General features: G+C 36.1%; 1 protein-coding gene and 1 pseudogene across 2 annotated transcripts in view; both read left to right on the top strand.

The window, feature by feature from the left end:
- The window catches only part of POC1B (POC1 centriolar protein B), a 96,154-nt gene that overhangs the window by 13,310 nt on the left and 67,432 nt on the right, over positions 1-15,412 (top strand). Inside the window, exons 1-3 of one of the 2 annotated variants that reach the window (XM_023531551.1) lie at positions 5,178-5,195; positions 10,919-11,090; positions 15,197-15,376. In XM_023531551.1, coding sequence (XP_023387319.1) covers positions 10,945-11,090; positions 15,197-15,376 — 326 coding nt within the window. In that variant the 5' untranslated portion in view covers positions 5,178-5,195; positions 10,919-10,944. Of the gene's footprint in view, positions 1-5,177; positions 5,196-10,918; positions 11,091-15,196; positions 15,377-15,412 lie in introns of those variants that run through there. The other variant, XM_011361758.2, reaches the window with a different exon arrangement.
- Positions 61-178, top strand: LOC111740936 (annotated as a pseudogene).

Genomic DNA, 15,412 nt, shown 5'->3' with positions numbered 1-15,412 from the left:
TTTATAGATGTGTATGCCTGGGGATTGCATTTTATTTTTCTTTTCTTAAAAATATTTATAGTCTACGGCCATGCCACCCTCAACACGCCTGATCTCATCTGATTTCAGAAGCTAAGCAGGGTTGGGCCTGGTTAGTACTTGGATGGGAGACCACCTAGGAAGACTAGGGCTGTAGGCTTAAAAAAAAAAACAATTATAAAGGACTCCTTCTCATAGATTTTCTTAGAAGATTTCATTGTTTATTTTTTCTGAAGAAGGCGGTACAGTGCTTCTTTTGTGCCCCAAAGACCAGCATGAACCTGGAAATGCAACAGAAAGTACAAAATCATGATGCTCTCAAACTAGAAAGCTGAGTTTAATTTGATAGGTGGATTTTGAAGTAGGACATAATGAGAGTAGAAAATATAGAGAGGGTCTTCTGAAGTAATTGAAAAATTCAAGAATTTCTATAGGAAGGTGATTGAATTATTAGGACTCTCCTGAATGTGAAAAAGCTTGAGAGGGGATATAATCTAAATTTATAAAGTTGTGAAAGATACAATATTGTGAACACAGACATTTTTAGTAAATTCTAAAATATATACTCTTTGACCCATCAATAATTCTTTTGGGAATTTATCACAATGATGTATTGCACATGTCAGAGGACATATGTATATTACAGCATCATTTGTAAAAGTAAAAGACTGTAAACAACCTAAATAGGGGAGACTGGTTAAATAAACTAAGGTATAGCTATACCGTAGCATACCATGAAGCTATTAAAAAGAGTAAGGCAGAACTGCCTACAGTCATGACAGAGTAATTGATAACTAAACTTGCCCTCCAGCGGAAAACAACTGTAAAACGAGACAAAATATGTGTGGCAACTGATTTCAGGCAGTCAGCAACAGAAAGTGCAAAACTTATTATTTCAAGAAGGGAAACACATCACCTTAGCTGTCTTGCCGGGGGCACTCCTGCTGCACATCAGAGAGGCAGAGCCGAAGCAGAGTGACAGCCTACCTACACTGAGGCAGCAGAGGTCATAGTTCTGGCTGTGCCAGGTCTGAAATTTGCATGGCAGAATTCCTGAGAAGTTGTTACTAAGCGTAAACAGCCACAGAAGTCCGTGGTGGATGGTTATAGTTTTGGCTGAGGGTCATGCATCACCCTAGTTGAGAATTTGTGAGATCTAGCAGAGACTGCTTCCTGCTGGACTGGAAGCGGAATGGTGATCTCAATGACCATGGAGGGCTGGATGTCCCTACATTTCTAGCTTGGACAAAGTGGGGAAATCTCACTGAATACCTCATTCATGTAATTGAGACATCAGGGAGGCCAGGTCTTAGGAATCAGGACCACACCTGAAATAGAGTGTAGGCCCTAAGTCTAAGTTCAAAACTGAAGTAGATTCACTTTAACAAAGAATAAAACCACTTCTGACATGACTAAAAAGGATGAAACTGAATTCTGAACTCTGGTTAATAGGATTGTTTTTGCAGAGATGTGGGTTAGTGATTATCACCCTGTTATTTGTGTATTTTAGGCTTGAACAAAAACATACTGTGCATAATTGGAGCCAGGGTTTTTACTGTGGGGAAAGAGTTATAAATATGAAAGGGAGGGCACTAGAATATATTCTGTGTTAGACTGAAATTGGAGTTATCAGTATGAACTCATGGTTTTTAATATCTTTACATATAGATAGATATAGCCTTCCTACATCTAATTTCTTAGTTCTGCTCACTGAAATTTCTCATTATATCTTATTTCTTAGCTCTATTTGCTGACAAACATACTGATAGCAATGAGCAAACATAGTCCCCAGATCTTGGTTTCTAAATGCCACTCTCCGCTAGTAGGAATCAGAGCTTCCTGAGGGAAAAAAGCCAATTCCAGGTCTGGGGCAGGGGAAGTACATCTTGGAACATTTTCTAATTCTAGAAGTAAGGAAGTACTCAAAGAATGATGGCCACATATCAGAAAGTCCCAGAGGCCAGCTTTAAGGGGCTCATACGAGCCAAATCTGGAAAAAAATAAGTCTAAATAATGATAACTATGGATTATAACCCATTGAGTAAAATAATCTGAGTCCACACTGATAAATAAGTAAATTAATAAGTAAATGGAGAAAGAGGGAAAATTCTATCTTACAATAATAGATTAACAAATTAAATATTAGTTTATTAAATAATTCAATTCATGTAATTGCTAATTAATTTATAAATTATGGGTTGGAATATCACTAAAGGATGCTAAAATTAGTGTGTGATAGTTTTTTGAGGAAGAGGCTTCTTATGTAGTCTTGAAATGTCTCCCCACAAACTTCTTATTGATTACAAAGAGGAAAGATAATAACTTCACAAGGTAAAATCCACATAAACCAAGTGATCAAAGTGAATCTCACCAGCATTGGGATAAACAGACATCACAAGCATCTTAATATGATGCACTGATAAGAGCACAACATAACTTTTATTATCAAAAAAGATATGTTCTGAATCTAACACGAAAATAACAGGCTTGCAATCTTCAAGAATATCAAAGCCAATAAAGACAAAGAATGACCTAGGAAGTCTTTCTAGTTCACCGGAGACTAAATATACATGGCAATTAATGCAGTGCATATCCTGGATTACATCATGGACTGGGAACAATAGCTATAATTGGCAAAATCCATATATGGACTGTGGATAAGAATATATTAAATAGTATTTAATTTCCTGACTTTGTTAATTGTACTATGGTTTATGTCAGTGAATGTCCTTGTTCTTAGGAAATACATATTGAAGTATTTGGTGGTAGAAATGTTATGATTCTAACATTTCAAATGGTTAAGGTTTTATGCAATATAAAAGTATATATGTAGAGAGAGAATGATAAAACAAATGGACAAAATGTCAACAAGAGCAAAATCAAAAGTAGAGAATATAAGGACATTTCTTTTTTTATTATTAAATTTGTTGGGGTAACGGGTAATAACATAAATTTCTTATACTACATTGTAATTGTACTATAAGTTTGAAATTGTCAAAATAAAAATTTATCAAAAATGGGGCAGAGAGAATAAGGGCAGCTCTATGTACTAATAAAGCATGATCTTCAATATATTATACTAAGTGGACTAGGTGAGAGGAGGATGGAGAGTCAACATGCATAATGATGGGAGTAGCATGCTACCATTTTTATAAAAAAAACATGTTAATAGATGCATATATTTGTTTAAGCCAATAGGAGGCTACTCAAGAAAATAATTAACACTGGTTACCTGTAGAAAAGGAATCAGATGGCCAATAGGTGGAAGGAGATTTTGGTAAATAATCTTTAGTAATGTTGAACTTCTGTATCATATGTACATGTATTACCAATTGTAAAGATAATTTAACAACAAATGTAAAAACTGGAGGCAGTACTATTTCTTTCCAGAAAATAATATTCCTGACAGAGCAGACTTATAAGTAATGGTTGTTGATTTTGGTTGAAGTACCGAGTGATAGAGCGTGGGTTGACTAAAGAAAGTTATTGCTGCTTAAGGTGACAAAATAACTGTTGGCCTTTTGGACATTATGGAGAACAAACATGTTCTCCATTAGTGTGTTCCTTGTGTTACTGCCAAAGACAAAGCACTGGCTTAGGCGAGCATGGACTTTGTTTTTTTTTGGTTTGTTTTTTTTTTTTTTTTTTATCCTAAGGAGGATTTCTTGAAACAATGAATTATTGTTGTAGAATATAATTTTTTTTTAATGGGTAGAGTTACCAGTTAACCTTTACTCTTAACTTCCTCCCTTTGACATTTTGTTTCAAAATAGACCAGCCAGCTGATGAATGGTACAGCTTTGACATTTTGAACTGTGTGCTAATGTTTATACAGGGTGTGGTTCAATAGAAATGAATGAAAGCAAATTCCAAGTTGACACCATATGGCACTGACATTGATAATCAGATACCTTTTATTATCATGGTATTAAGGTTTGGTGGGATGAGGTTAAGGGAGTAAGAAGGAAAACTCAGTGTTGGTTTTCACAGTTTTTAATAAGAATACATTCATGGGGTTTTCATAGATTGTATTTTTTTCTGTGTGTGTGTGTGACCCAGGGCACACTATATTTTCTTGCAAATTTCAGGAAATAATTAGTAGGCCTCTGAAATGCCACCTTACCCTAAGGTCGGGCTGTCCTAGTCCTTTAAACCTTTGTTTGTCTTGCTCTCTCAGTCACTTCTTTTTTGTAGGCTTCATGCTGATAATAGCAAATGTTGCTTTAATGTGGGTATGTAGCTACCAATTCTAAAGTTTTGAGCGTCCACTCTGGTCCAGGTGTCCTTTTCCTCTTCCGACAAAGTATGTGAAGGCCTAAGCCCTGGGTCACCTTCTCAGTTAAGCTTCATATTCTTCTCTCTCCAGCCACCCCCCTTAATTATTTGTTGCTTTACCATGATACTATAATAACATTTTTTCTGCTCCTTATCATATTGAATACTAGGGACCCTGTAAACCTTCAGTGAGTTAGTGAATCAATTGTATTTACTAACTCTCTACGCTTTCCCTCCCATTTTCTCCTCTACTCACACCATTGCAACTTTGATTCTACCATTTCAACTGCCAAGTCTACATTTGATCCTCCGGCCCAGGGCTGCCTTCTTGGGCATGTAACCTATGTAGTCGCACAGATCCCCACACTTAGTTTAATGCCCTGAGATTTCTGTCTTCAAATTCTTAATTTTTCTACCAGTGCCCCACATTTACATTTTACATGGGACCCCACAAATTATGTAGCTGGTCCTGTTCAGGCCTGATCTTACTAAATCTCCTCAAAGCATTTGACACAGCTCGTTACCCTCTTGGAATACTTTCTTAACTCCTGGACACTACAATCTTCTTGCTCGCTCCTACTTTATTTATGGCTCCTTCTTTTGCTCCTCATTCTCTCAAGGGTGAGTACTTTCACCCTCTTCTTTATCTGTACTCACTTCCTAAGTGATCCCATCCAGTTGCCAGCCTTTAGTGTATTATCTAGATTCCCACTGCTTCAAACAGTAACAAAAACAAAATCTCTAGTAATAATAGCTATATTTGAGTATTTTCTATGTTTCAGGCATGATTGCCAGGCATGGATTACTAGTATTCTTCACTTAATACTTTGAATACCTCATTTTGCAGATGAAGTGTCCCAGGCATAAAGAGGTTGAATAAGTTGCTCAAGGACACACAGCCGGTAAGCCTGGATTTTAGTCAGGAAGTCTATTTTGCCTTTTTAACCACCACACTGTATAGTCAAAACCGCTTCCTGAGCTCCAGATGAGTATATCCATCTCCCTGCTTGGAATTTCAACTCGTATGTCAAATGGGCACCTCGAACTTTATATCCTAAAAGGAACTCTTGATTCTCACCCCATCCTGCCTCACTCTCAACCTCCTCTCCTAGTCTTTCTAGTCTCATTAAATGACACTGAAATTCACCTGGGTGCCCAGGCCAAAAGCCTGGCACATCTGCTTCTTCTCTTTTCTCTCCCTCACATCTAACCCATTAGCAAGCCTTATAAGCTTCACCTTTACCAGGTATCTTGATTTTGACTGCTTTTCTTCTTTCTACAGCCTCCAGCTAGTCCAGATCACCACCTTCCCCTGACTAGATTATTGCAGTAGCCTCCTAATTGATTTCCTTCTTCAGTTCTGTCCCCCTATATATTCTGTACACAACAACCAGAGTGATATTTTTTTCTAAATGTTTTATCGAAGTATAAGATATGTACCAAAATTGGACAACTTGATAAATCTTCACAATATGACATGCCTATTTAACCAACACCTAGAGCAAGAAACATAATATTACCAGTAACCCCAGAAGCCCCCTTTGTGCTCCCTTCTAGCTACTATCCTCCTACTGTTGCCACTCAGATAATCTCTATGCTGACTTCTTATTTCATTGATTAGTTTAACTGCTTCTTGAACTTCATATAAATGAACTTTAATTGCTCAGTAGCCATACAGTATGAATATACCATAGTTTATGTATCCGTTGTGCTTTGATGGATAGTTGGGTTTCTAGTTTTCGTCTATTTTGAGTAGTACCAACACAAATATTATTGTACATCTTTTACTAAACATACATATGAATTTCTGTTAGGTGTACACCTAGGATTGGAATTGCTGAATCAAATGGTAAGTGTATATTCAGCTTTAGTAGATATTTCAAAAATCATTTTCCAAAATTATTATAGCCACAAGCATTATTTGAGAGTTCCGGTTGTTCACATCCTCACCAAGATTTGGTATTATTTATCTTTTCATTAAAGCCATTCTGATGAGTGTCATTGTGGTTTTCCGGTTTATTGGCCATTCGGATATCCTCCTTATTGAAGTGCCTGTTTAAGCCCTTTGCCTACTTTCCTGCCTTTTCTAATTGATTTGTAAGATTCTTTTATATTCTTTGTTATATGTTAAATGTATGTATTGTAAATATCGTCATCTGCTTTGTGACTTGCCTTTTCACTTAGTGGTATCTTTCAATGAATAAAATTTTTTAATTTAGTGTAGTACAAATTATTATTTTCCTTTAGTAATTTTAGTAATTTAGTAATTTTCGTGTCTTGTTTAAGTAATTTTTGTCTACCCTACTGGCCATGAAGATATTATCCTATGTTCTCTTCTAAAAGCTTATTGTTTTTCCTATCACATTTAGACCTACAATCCATATGGAATTATTTTTTAGTATAAAACGTAGGAGTCAAGATACATTTTTTCTTTATGAATATCCAGTTGATCCAACATCAATTTTTGAAAAGACTGTCTTTTTCTCATTGCCAGGCAATTGTCTTAAATCAGTTCATGAGACCCACCCCCCGTGCTCAAAATCTTTCAATGTTTTCCCATAGCGCTTAGAATAAATATATACCTGTCACCATGGCTCCTTGCCTGGCATCTCGGCTCCCATCTCACTATTTGCTTGCTACTTGGCTTCCTGCTTGCTCGTTTGCTTTCCGGTTTGCTTGCTTGCTTGCTTGCTTGCTTGCTTCTCGGCTTCCATCTCACTATTCTCTTTTTCTTCCCTCCACCGTGGCCTCCTTACTGTTCCTCAGTCTTCCAAGTGCATTATTGTCTTAGGCCCTTATACATGGGATTCTTCTGCCTAGCGTGCTCTTTCTTCACATCTTAGCTTGGATCATTTCTCATTTCACTCAAGTAAAAGTCTGCTCAAATGTCCTTTCCTCAAAAAGGACAACTATTCACCCCATATAACATTAAGAATGATTAATATAAAAGTCTTCTGAACATGTATAATGTTATTTTTAAAATTATAATTGACATTCAATATTATTTTATTTTAGTTTCAAGTATACTCCATAGTGGTTAAACATTTATATAATTTACAAAGTGATCCCCCTGATAAGTCTACTACTTACCTGGCACCATACATAGTTATCACAATATTATTGGCCATATTCCCTATGCTGTATTTTACATCCTTGTGACTATTTTATAACTGCCAATTGGTACTTCTTAATCCCTTCACTTTTTTCACCCAGTTCCCAACCCCCCATTTGGCAACCATCAGTTTATTCTCTGTATCTATGAGTCTGTTTATATTTCATTTGTTCATTTATTTTGTTCTTTAGATTCCACATATAAGTGAGATATATAGTATTTGCTTTTTTTCGACATATTACACTTACTGTAATATTCTCTAGCCCCATCCACATTGTTGCAAATGGTAAGATTTCACTCCTTTTTATGGCTGAGTAATATTCCATTTATATATATACCGCATCTCCTTTATGCACTCATCTATTGCTAGACACTTAGGTTGTTTGCATATCTTGGCTATTGCAAATAATGCTGCAATGAACAAAAGGTGCATATATCTTTCAAATTAGTGTTTTAGATTTATTCAGATAAATACCCAGAAGTGAAATTGCTAGGTCATAAGGTAGTTCTATTTTTAATTTTTTGAGGAAGCTTCATATTGTTTTCCATAGTGGCTACACCAATTTGCAATCCTATCAACAGTGTAAAAGGGTTTTTCTTTTCTCCATATCCTTACCAACAAACTTGCTGTTTGTTGATTTATTGATGATGGCTATTCTGACAGATGTGAGGTAATATCCCGTTGTGGATTTAATTTGCATTTCTCTGATGATTAGTGACATTGAACACTTTTTCATATGTCTATTGGCCATCTATATTTGGAGAAATGTCTATTCAGATCTTCTGCCCATTTTTTAATTGTAATTTTTTTTGGTGTTGTTTTTATAAATTTTGAATATTAACTCATTATCAAATGTATCATTGGCAAATAGCTTCTCCCATTCAGTAGGTTGTCTATTCATTTTGTTGGTGATTTCCTTTGCAAAACTTTTTAGTTTGATGTAGTCTCATTTATTTTTCTCTTTTGTTTCCCCTGCCCTAGGAGATATATCAGAAAAAAAATATTACTAAGAGCAGTGTCAGAGAATTTACTGCCTATGATTTCTTCTAGGAATTTTATAGTTTTGGGTCTTACATTTAAGTCTTTAATCCATTTTGAGTTTATTCTTGTATATGGAATAAGGAGGTGGTCTAATTTCATTATTTTGCATGTATCTGTTCAGTTTTCCCAGTACCATTTCTTGAATAGTCTATCTTTACCCCATTGTGTATTTTTGCTTCCTTTGTCACAGATTAATTGATCGTGCAAGTGTGGGTTTATTTCTGAGCTTTCTGTTCTGTTCCGTTGATCTATGTATGTTTTTATGCCAGTATCATGCTATTTTGATTGCTATAGCTTTTTACTATAGTTTGATATCAGGTAGCGTGATACCTCCAACTTTGTTTTTCTTTCTCAAGATTACTGTAGCTGTTCAAAGTCTTTTGTGGTTCCATATAAATTTTAGGATTATTTGTTCTAGTTTTATGAAAAATGCCACTTGTACTTTGATAGGGATTTTATTGAATCTATAGATTGCTTTGGGTAGTATGGTCATTTTAATGATATTAATTCTTCCTATTCATGAGCACAGTGTACACTTCCATTTATTTGTATCTTCTTCAATTTCTTTCTTCAGTCTCATAATTTTCCTAGTACAGGTCTTTTACCACCTTCGTTAATTTTATTCCTAGGGTGTTTTTTGTTTTGTTTTGTTTTGTTTTTGTTTTTTGTTTTTGGTGCAATTGTAAATGGAATTGTTTTCTTAGTTTCTCTTTCTGATAGTTCATTATTGGTGTATAAAAATGTGATCAGTTTCTGAATATTAATATTGTATTCTGCTTTACTGAATTCATTATCATTTCTAATAGATTTTTGGTGGACTCTTTAGGGTTCTTCATGTCATCTGCAAATAATGACAGTTTTACTTCTTCCTTTCCAATTTGAATGCCTTTTTTTTCTTGTCTAATTGTTGTGGCTAGTACTTCCTGAACATTTATGATATTATTAATGAATTTTTTCCCCTACAATATTGTGATTCCTTGAGGTAAGGAATTGTGTACTATTTTCTTTTCTATATCTTCTTTGCAACATAATACATTAGAACTCAAATAAGCCCTAAGTATAATGCATATAATTCATTGTTTTCAATATTTTGTCTACATTAGCCCCATATAATTCAGACCCTGACATAAATATTTAATAATTTGATGAGCTGTGATGGAATATCAACTTTTTATACTTTTTTTTAAAAAAGGGTATAGCATACAATATTACAGTTTGAAACTTATAAACTCACTTTAACTATTTTACATGAAAATAATGCATAGGCTAAGTAAGCCCAAATAAATTTTACCTGTGGCTGAGAACTTAGAAGGTTTTCAGTGACTTTATATATCTTGTCTAACAGTAATACTAATTTATAAAGTTTCATTTCTTCTAAGCATTCTATAATCTAGACTTACTGCTTCTCATTGACCCGATTCTTATTATTAGGAGTATTTTGGGGGCTACATGCATATACAAAATTCGGTCCGGGGGAAAGAGTTATACTACTTTTCATTTGTTTACTTGTTCGTTCTTTGTCCAAGGCATTTATTTCCACCATTGATTGCATTGTTTTCTTAAAGCCTTAAGCTAATATCTGACACACATAATTCTTTTATTAATCATAGAATGTTGTGAATTAACAGCAGAAAGAGACTTTTAACATCATCTTCTCTAGCTATAAAAGACAGTACTGGGTCAATTGACAAAATTGGAATACAGTTGTTAGATTAAAGCATTATCAGTAATAAATTTCTCGAAGTTGATAACTGTGCTATGGGTACTTAAGAAAATATCTTTATTCACACTGAAGTATTAGGAATCAAGGTGCCATGATGATGTATTTACTTACTCCGAAATGGTTCAGGAAAAAAATTGTGTGTGTGTGCAAGTTTATGGAGAAGGAGAGAGAGAGAGAGAGAGAGAGAGAGAGAGAGAGAGAGAGAGAGAGCGCGCAAGCGAGTGCAAGAGTGAATTATAAACCAAATGGAGCAAAATATTAAAAACAGGTAGATCTGGTAACGGGTATGTTAATATTTTTATACTAGTCATGTAACTTTTTTATAAAAGTGAAATTATTTCCACAAAAACAATTTTAAAAATATCATCTCATCCATCCTTTCAGGAAAACTATTTAGTCTTCATGACACAGAGATTAAGTAACTTTCCCAAGCCACCCTGAGAGTTAGAGACAGAACTAAATCCTAGTCCTGTGTACTCTGTTATACTGTGCTGCCTTCTAATAAATAGTCACTGAGCTCTAAGGGAATGTAGAGGCCAGCAATCTTGCTGTGTGTGGTTACAGCCAAGCTTGCATATTCATGACATAGCTTTGGGTTTCTTTTAAAATATTTTTGCTGTTACTACCTGGTCAGCCTTTCAAACTCTAGCCCCTCTGTTATCCTGATATGGATATGCTACACATTGTAACGAGATATGCCTACATGTTAAGTTTTAATAAACAGTGGTTTTCTTCTTTTTCTTGATAGCTACTGCTTCTTGGGATACATTTCTCATGCTATGGAATTTCAAGCCACAAGCTAGAGCTTTCAGATATGTGGGTCACAAGGATGTTATCACCAGCGTGCAGTTTTCTCCACTTGGAAACCTATTGGCATCTGCTTCACGAGACAGAACCGTTAGACTCTGGATTCCTGATAAGTAAGAGAAACAAAGAAACACCTAATATGCTCTGGATTTAGAAATGTGAAACGAAACTAGAGCCTGGCTGCTCTGGATGCATTTCTTGAGAAGGCCTAAACTCCACAGTTACCTGCACTACATTTAGTCTTAGTCACACACGAGGTATTGAGTCAAACTATTTCAAAGCACTTTTCCTCATCTTTAACTCATAATTATGTCTTCTCTTTGAAAATTATTTCTAACCATGGAAATATGCTTAATATGTATTAAGTGTTTTTTGGGCTGGTGATAGTTATCAACCCTTGTGTAAATTTGATGTACTTATATTGTCTCCCCAGAAAAATGGACATCAGCATGTATAACCAAAAAATTTATAGTTTATTAACCTCTTAAAGCTCATTCAAGGATCTTTAGGACCTTTTGGGTCTCTATTAAAAACTCCTGTGCCAGTATTTTTTGATGCATATTATTCATAATTGGGCTCCAGAATTTTCTTGTTAAAGAAAATTTCTGACAAAACTGTAAATCATTGCATTTGTTGTACTATCCTATCCTGTTATAACAAATCTGTCTGTAAGAAGCTTTCCAACCCCTAGCTGATAACCTATTAATTTTAAGCAATTATTGAGCTAATTTTTTTTAAGTTTTTAAACTCTTAATTATGTAAATTTTCAAATACACTTGAAAAGAGAATGAATAACACAAAGACTCCCTCACCCCACACCCATTGTTCAGATTCAACAGTTACCTGTATTCTGTCAATCTTGTTACATCTGTTCCCCCATACCCGCCCCCCACCGTTTTTGCTGAAATATTTTTAGAACAAATCTCATACATCATATCATTTCCCCCAGTAAATACTTCGGAGAATAAGAATTTGAGCATTTTCCATGACTCGATTGTGGCAGGATTTGATTTGTGTTATGTGATCGAACAGGCTCAGGCACTCCCAAATGAAAATTCATGGAACGTTTCTCTGACAGTGGGCACTTTTTTTTCCTGCCACTGCCCAAGGGAAATGCCATGCTAAGAAATCTGAATATTATCCTGATGGTAGCAAAAGCTATTGAAGAGAAGTGACATGTTATAATGACACTGTGGATGGCAACATAAAGGGTAATTGTAAGGGTGAGAGACTGGTTTGGGGTCCAAAAGGGAAAGCATTTTCTAAAATCCTTAATTTTGGGAATTTAGGACCAACACAACACAGCCTCAGTTACCCATTACTAATTCAAAGAAATCTCAGTGAACAAACTATACAAGGGTACAGGAGCTAAAAAGCACAATGAATCATTAATCTGTACTGGCTAATCTAACAATTAAACTTGTATAGATATCTCTAGTTCCTCTTTCTAAGTCTATCATAGTGGGACCAGGGCAATAGTGGATCATGGCAACAGGAAGGAAACTGATGTATCAGCTATCTACTGCTGCTTAAAAATCTTCAAATCGTAATAGCTTAATATAATAACTATCACTTCTCACAATTTTGTAGGTTGTCTGTATAATTCTTCTGTCCCATTTGGTCTACCTACTACTTATGCAGCTTCATTAAGTTGGCAAAAGGGCTGGTGGGTGCAATACCTTGCTTTTATTCTTAGTGCTTTGGTGTTGTCTCTTGGCTAGGGCTCCTTGGTCCTCCATCTGCCCTCTTTCTAGCAGGATAGGGACTTCTTTACAGCTTGGCAGTTGGGTTCTAAGGTAGTAAAAGCAGAAGTTGCTAGACCTTTTAAGGGCTAGGCCAGAAACTTGCACAGTCACTTCTGCCACATTCTGTTAGTCAAAGTAATTCACAACACCAGCCCAGATTCAAAGGGAGGAAAACTCAGCAGATTCCACCTCTTGTGGGGAGGATGGTAAGTGTATACAGGGATGAGAGGAGTATTAGGCAGCCATATGTGCAGACAAACACCCCAGCTGGTGACTGGAAGGCTAAGAAATAATAGTAGGAGCAAATGTGGAAGCAGGTCTGGCCTGGAGTTTGTCATGGTAGAGAGTCAAGAGAATTTGGGCAGAAAGGACAGGTATGTGGGAGGCAGAGCACCTACATTACGGCAAAGTGAGAAACTAGAAACCAGTTAAGCACCAGCACATCAAACACAAGGCACTGCTGTCTTGGTTTTTTATATGCTTCCTGTTGAGACCAGATTCAGTGGTTAGGCTAGCCTACAGCTGAGCAGAGACGCTTTTAGAAGGGAAGCAGGATAGCCCGCTGGAGCGTGTAGTGTACAACTAACAATCAGGGCAGATTTTGATGATACTGTCTCCTGGCTTCCTGGTCAGAGCAGACACCAAGGCCTTCTTTGTTTTCTCTAAGCCTTATACTTGAATTCAGGCCAAACTGTACTCTGACTTCTACTCATAGACCTTTTCCTTGAAACTGCACTGAACTTGTTCCTGAATGCTCCCTCCTATATTTTTCAAATATTGGTTTTTAGTTATTCCTGGTGTAATATAAATGTATCAGGTGATGGAGATTTATGACAGTCTCCTTTGCCTTCTGTAGGCCACTGGAAGGATAAGTCAGGAGGGATCTAAGAACCTTTATGTATTGACTCTTCCACTCTTCCTAGTGGAATTCAACAAAGTGTATTGAGCTCTTTTTATATGCCTGACATTGTGCTAGATGCTGGTCTTACAGAGATGAATTAATCACTATTCCTGACCTCAAAAAACTTACTGCTTAATAGGAGAGAAACATGTCTATTTTTTAAAAAAGTACTATATAATAAACAAAGTAGATGTAGCAGGTACAGAGCAATTAAGCCTGTTTGGGTTGGTCCAGGAGGTCTGGTACTAGGGGAGGTAGTTCAGGCCGAGAAAGCAGAAAACACAAAGCAAGAGGTGTGTCTAAAGCACTGGGATTATTGTTCTCAGAGTACAAAGTTCAGTGTGGTGGCAGGATGCTTCACCAAAAGGCTTGAGTATTGTACCATTTTTTTGGAGGGCAGCCAGTGACATGTTTACACTGGGATCTACATGCTCGGAGTTACTTTTAGCAACGTATTAAGCACAGTATGTAGGTGACTGGAGGGAGGTGAAGGATTAGAGCAGGAAGACCAGCTAAGAGGCTTTTGCAGTAATCAAGGTGAAGGATATTGAGGGTATGTATATTTACCTACCTTAATGCAAACATTAACTGGGATAGAAAGAAGAGAGATTCAAAAGATATTTAGACAGTGATATCACCATCACTCAATAGTTGGGCGACCTATTGTATGTGAGAGGAGAGGCAGAGGAAGGAATTGAGTGTAACTTCCCAGGCTTCTGCAGATTCTGTTGCCTGATCTTTTTCAAACAGTTATGGCAATTTTCCTCATAAGTTATCACCTGTATAAATAGGACTTTCTGAATGGAAAAAATTGCTAAGTCTGGATGTAGTACAAAGTGAGAGTGCCTTGGGCACTTGGGAACTCTGACCCAAAGTGGTATTTCCCAAATGTCACCTTTTAACTCCAGCATTATCCATTAGCCTGCCTTTAACTCTTAAATTTTTTTCCTGCTGCTTCCCCTTCAGTGCCACATATTATTTTCTCTATCTGTTCTTCCTATTCTCTTTCCCCACTCTAGTCAAGGAAAAAAATGCATCTGAAATTTCAAGGTGTTGAGAACTGAAGTACTATGTTATTGCCAATTATCCTTTGTTTTGCTTGTCTAGGAGTGAGTAAGGCCTTAGGTACAATGCAGGGGTCTCAGTTCTCATTACTGGTAGGTGGAAATGCAAGTGGAAACTGAAAAGGCAAATCACCTAGAGATATTCTGTACAGTGACACCAGTTCGAAAACATTGCTTTGGAGCTATTCATTTAATCTGTCTTAGCTTTTCTAGGTTGCAGATTCTTTATATATTGTTATTTCTAGAGAAAAAAAACAGGAACTTAAAATGCATGGTAGAGATTTGCTCAAAATATTATTTCCCTAGCTTTCAAATAAAACAAAAACAAATGCAATTAACAAAGCCATCTTGAAACAGTATTGATGAAGAATGCAGTACAATATAACCTTTCATGCTTTTGTTAGTTTTACAAGAGTTAAACTATTTTGTATGTTTCAAAGTCTGTTTACTGATGAGTTATTGATTGTAATTAAATCAAATGTTGTAAATATTAAACTGTTCATTTCCAGGAGAGGGAAATCCTCTGAATTTAAAGCTCATACAGCTCCAGTTAGAAGTGTGGACTTTTCAGCTGATGGACAGTTTCTGGCTACAGCTTCCGAAGACAAATCCATCAAAGTATGGAACATGTATCGCCAGCGCTTCTTATATTCCTTGTACCGACATACTCACTGGGTACGCTGTGCCAAGTAAGTGCAAAAAATTTCATAACAAGATTTCCACAT

This window comes from Pteropus vampyrus, unplaced genomic scaffold, assembly GCF_000151845.1.
Source record: "Pteropus vampyrus isolate Shadow unplaced genomic scaffold, Pvam_2.0 Scaffold70, whole genome shotgun sequence".
Classification (NCBI taxonomy): domain Eukaryota; kingdom Metazoa; phylum Chordata; class Mammalia; order Chiroptera; family Pteropodidae; genus Pteropus; species Pteropus vampyrus.
This window is presented reverse-complemented; position numbering and strand designations above follow the sequence as displayed.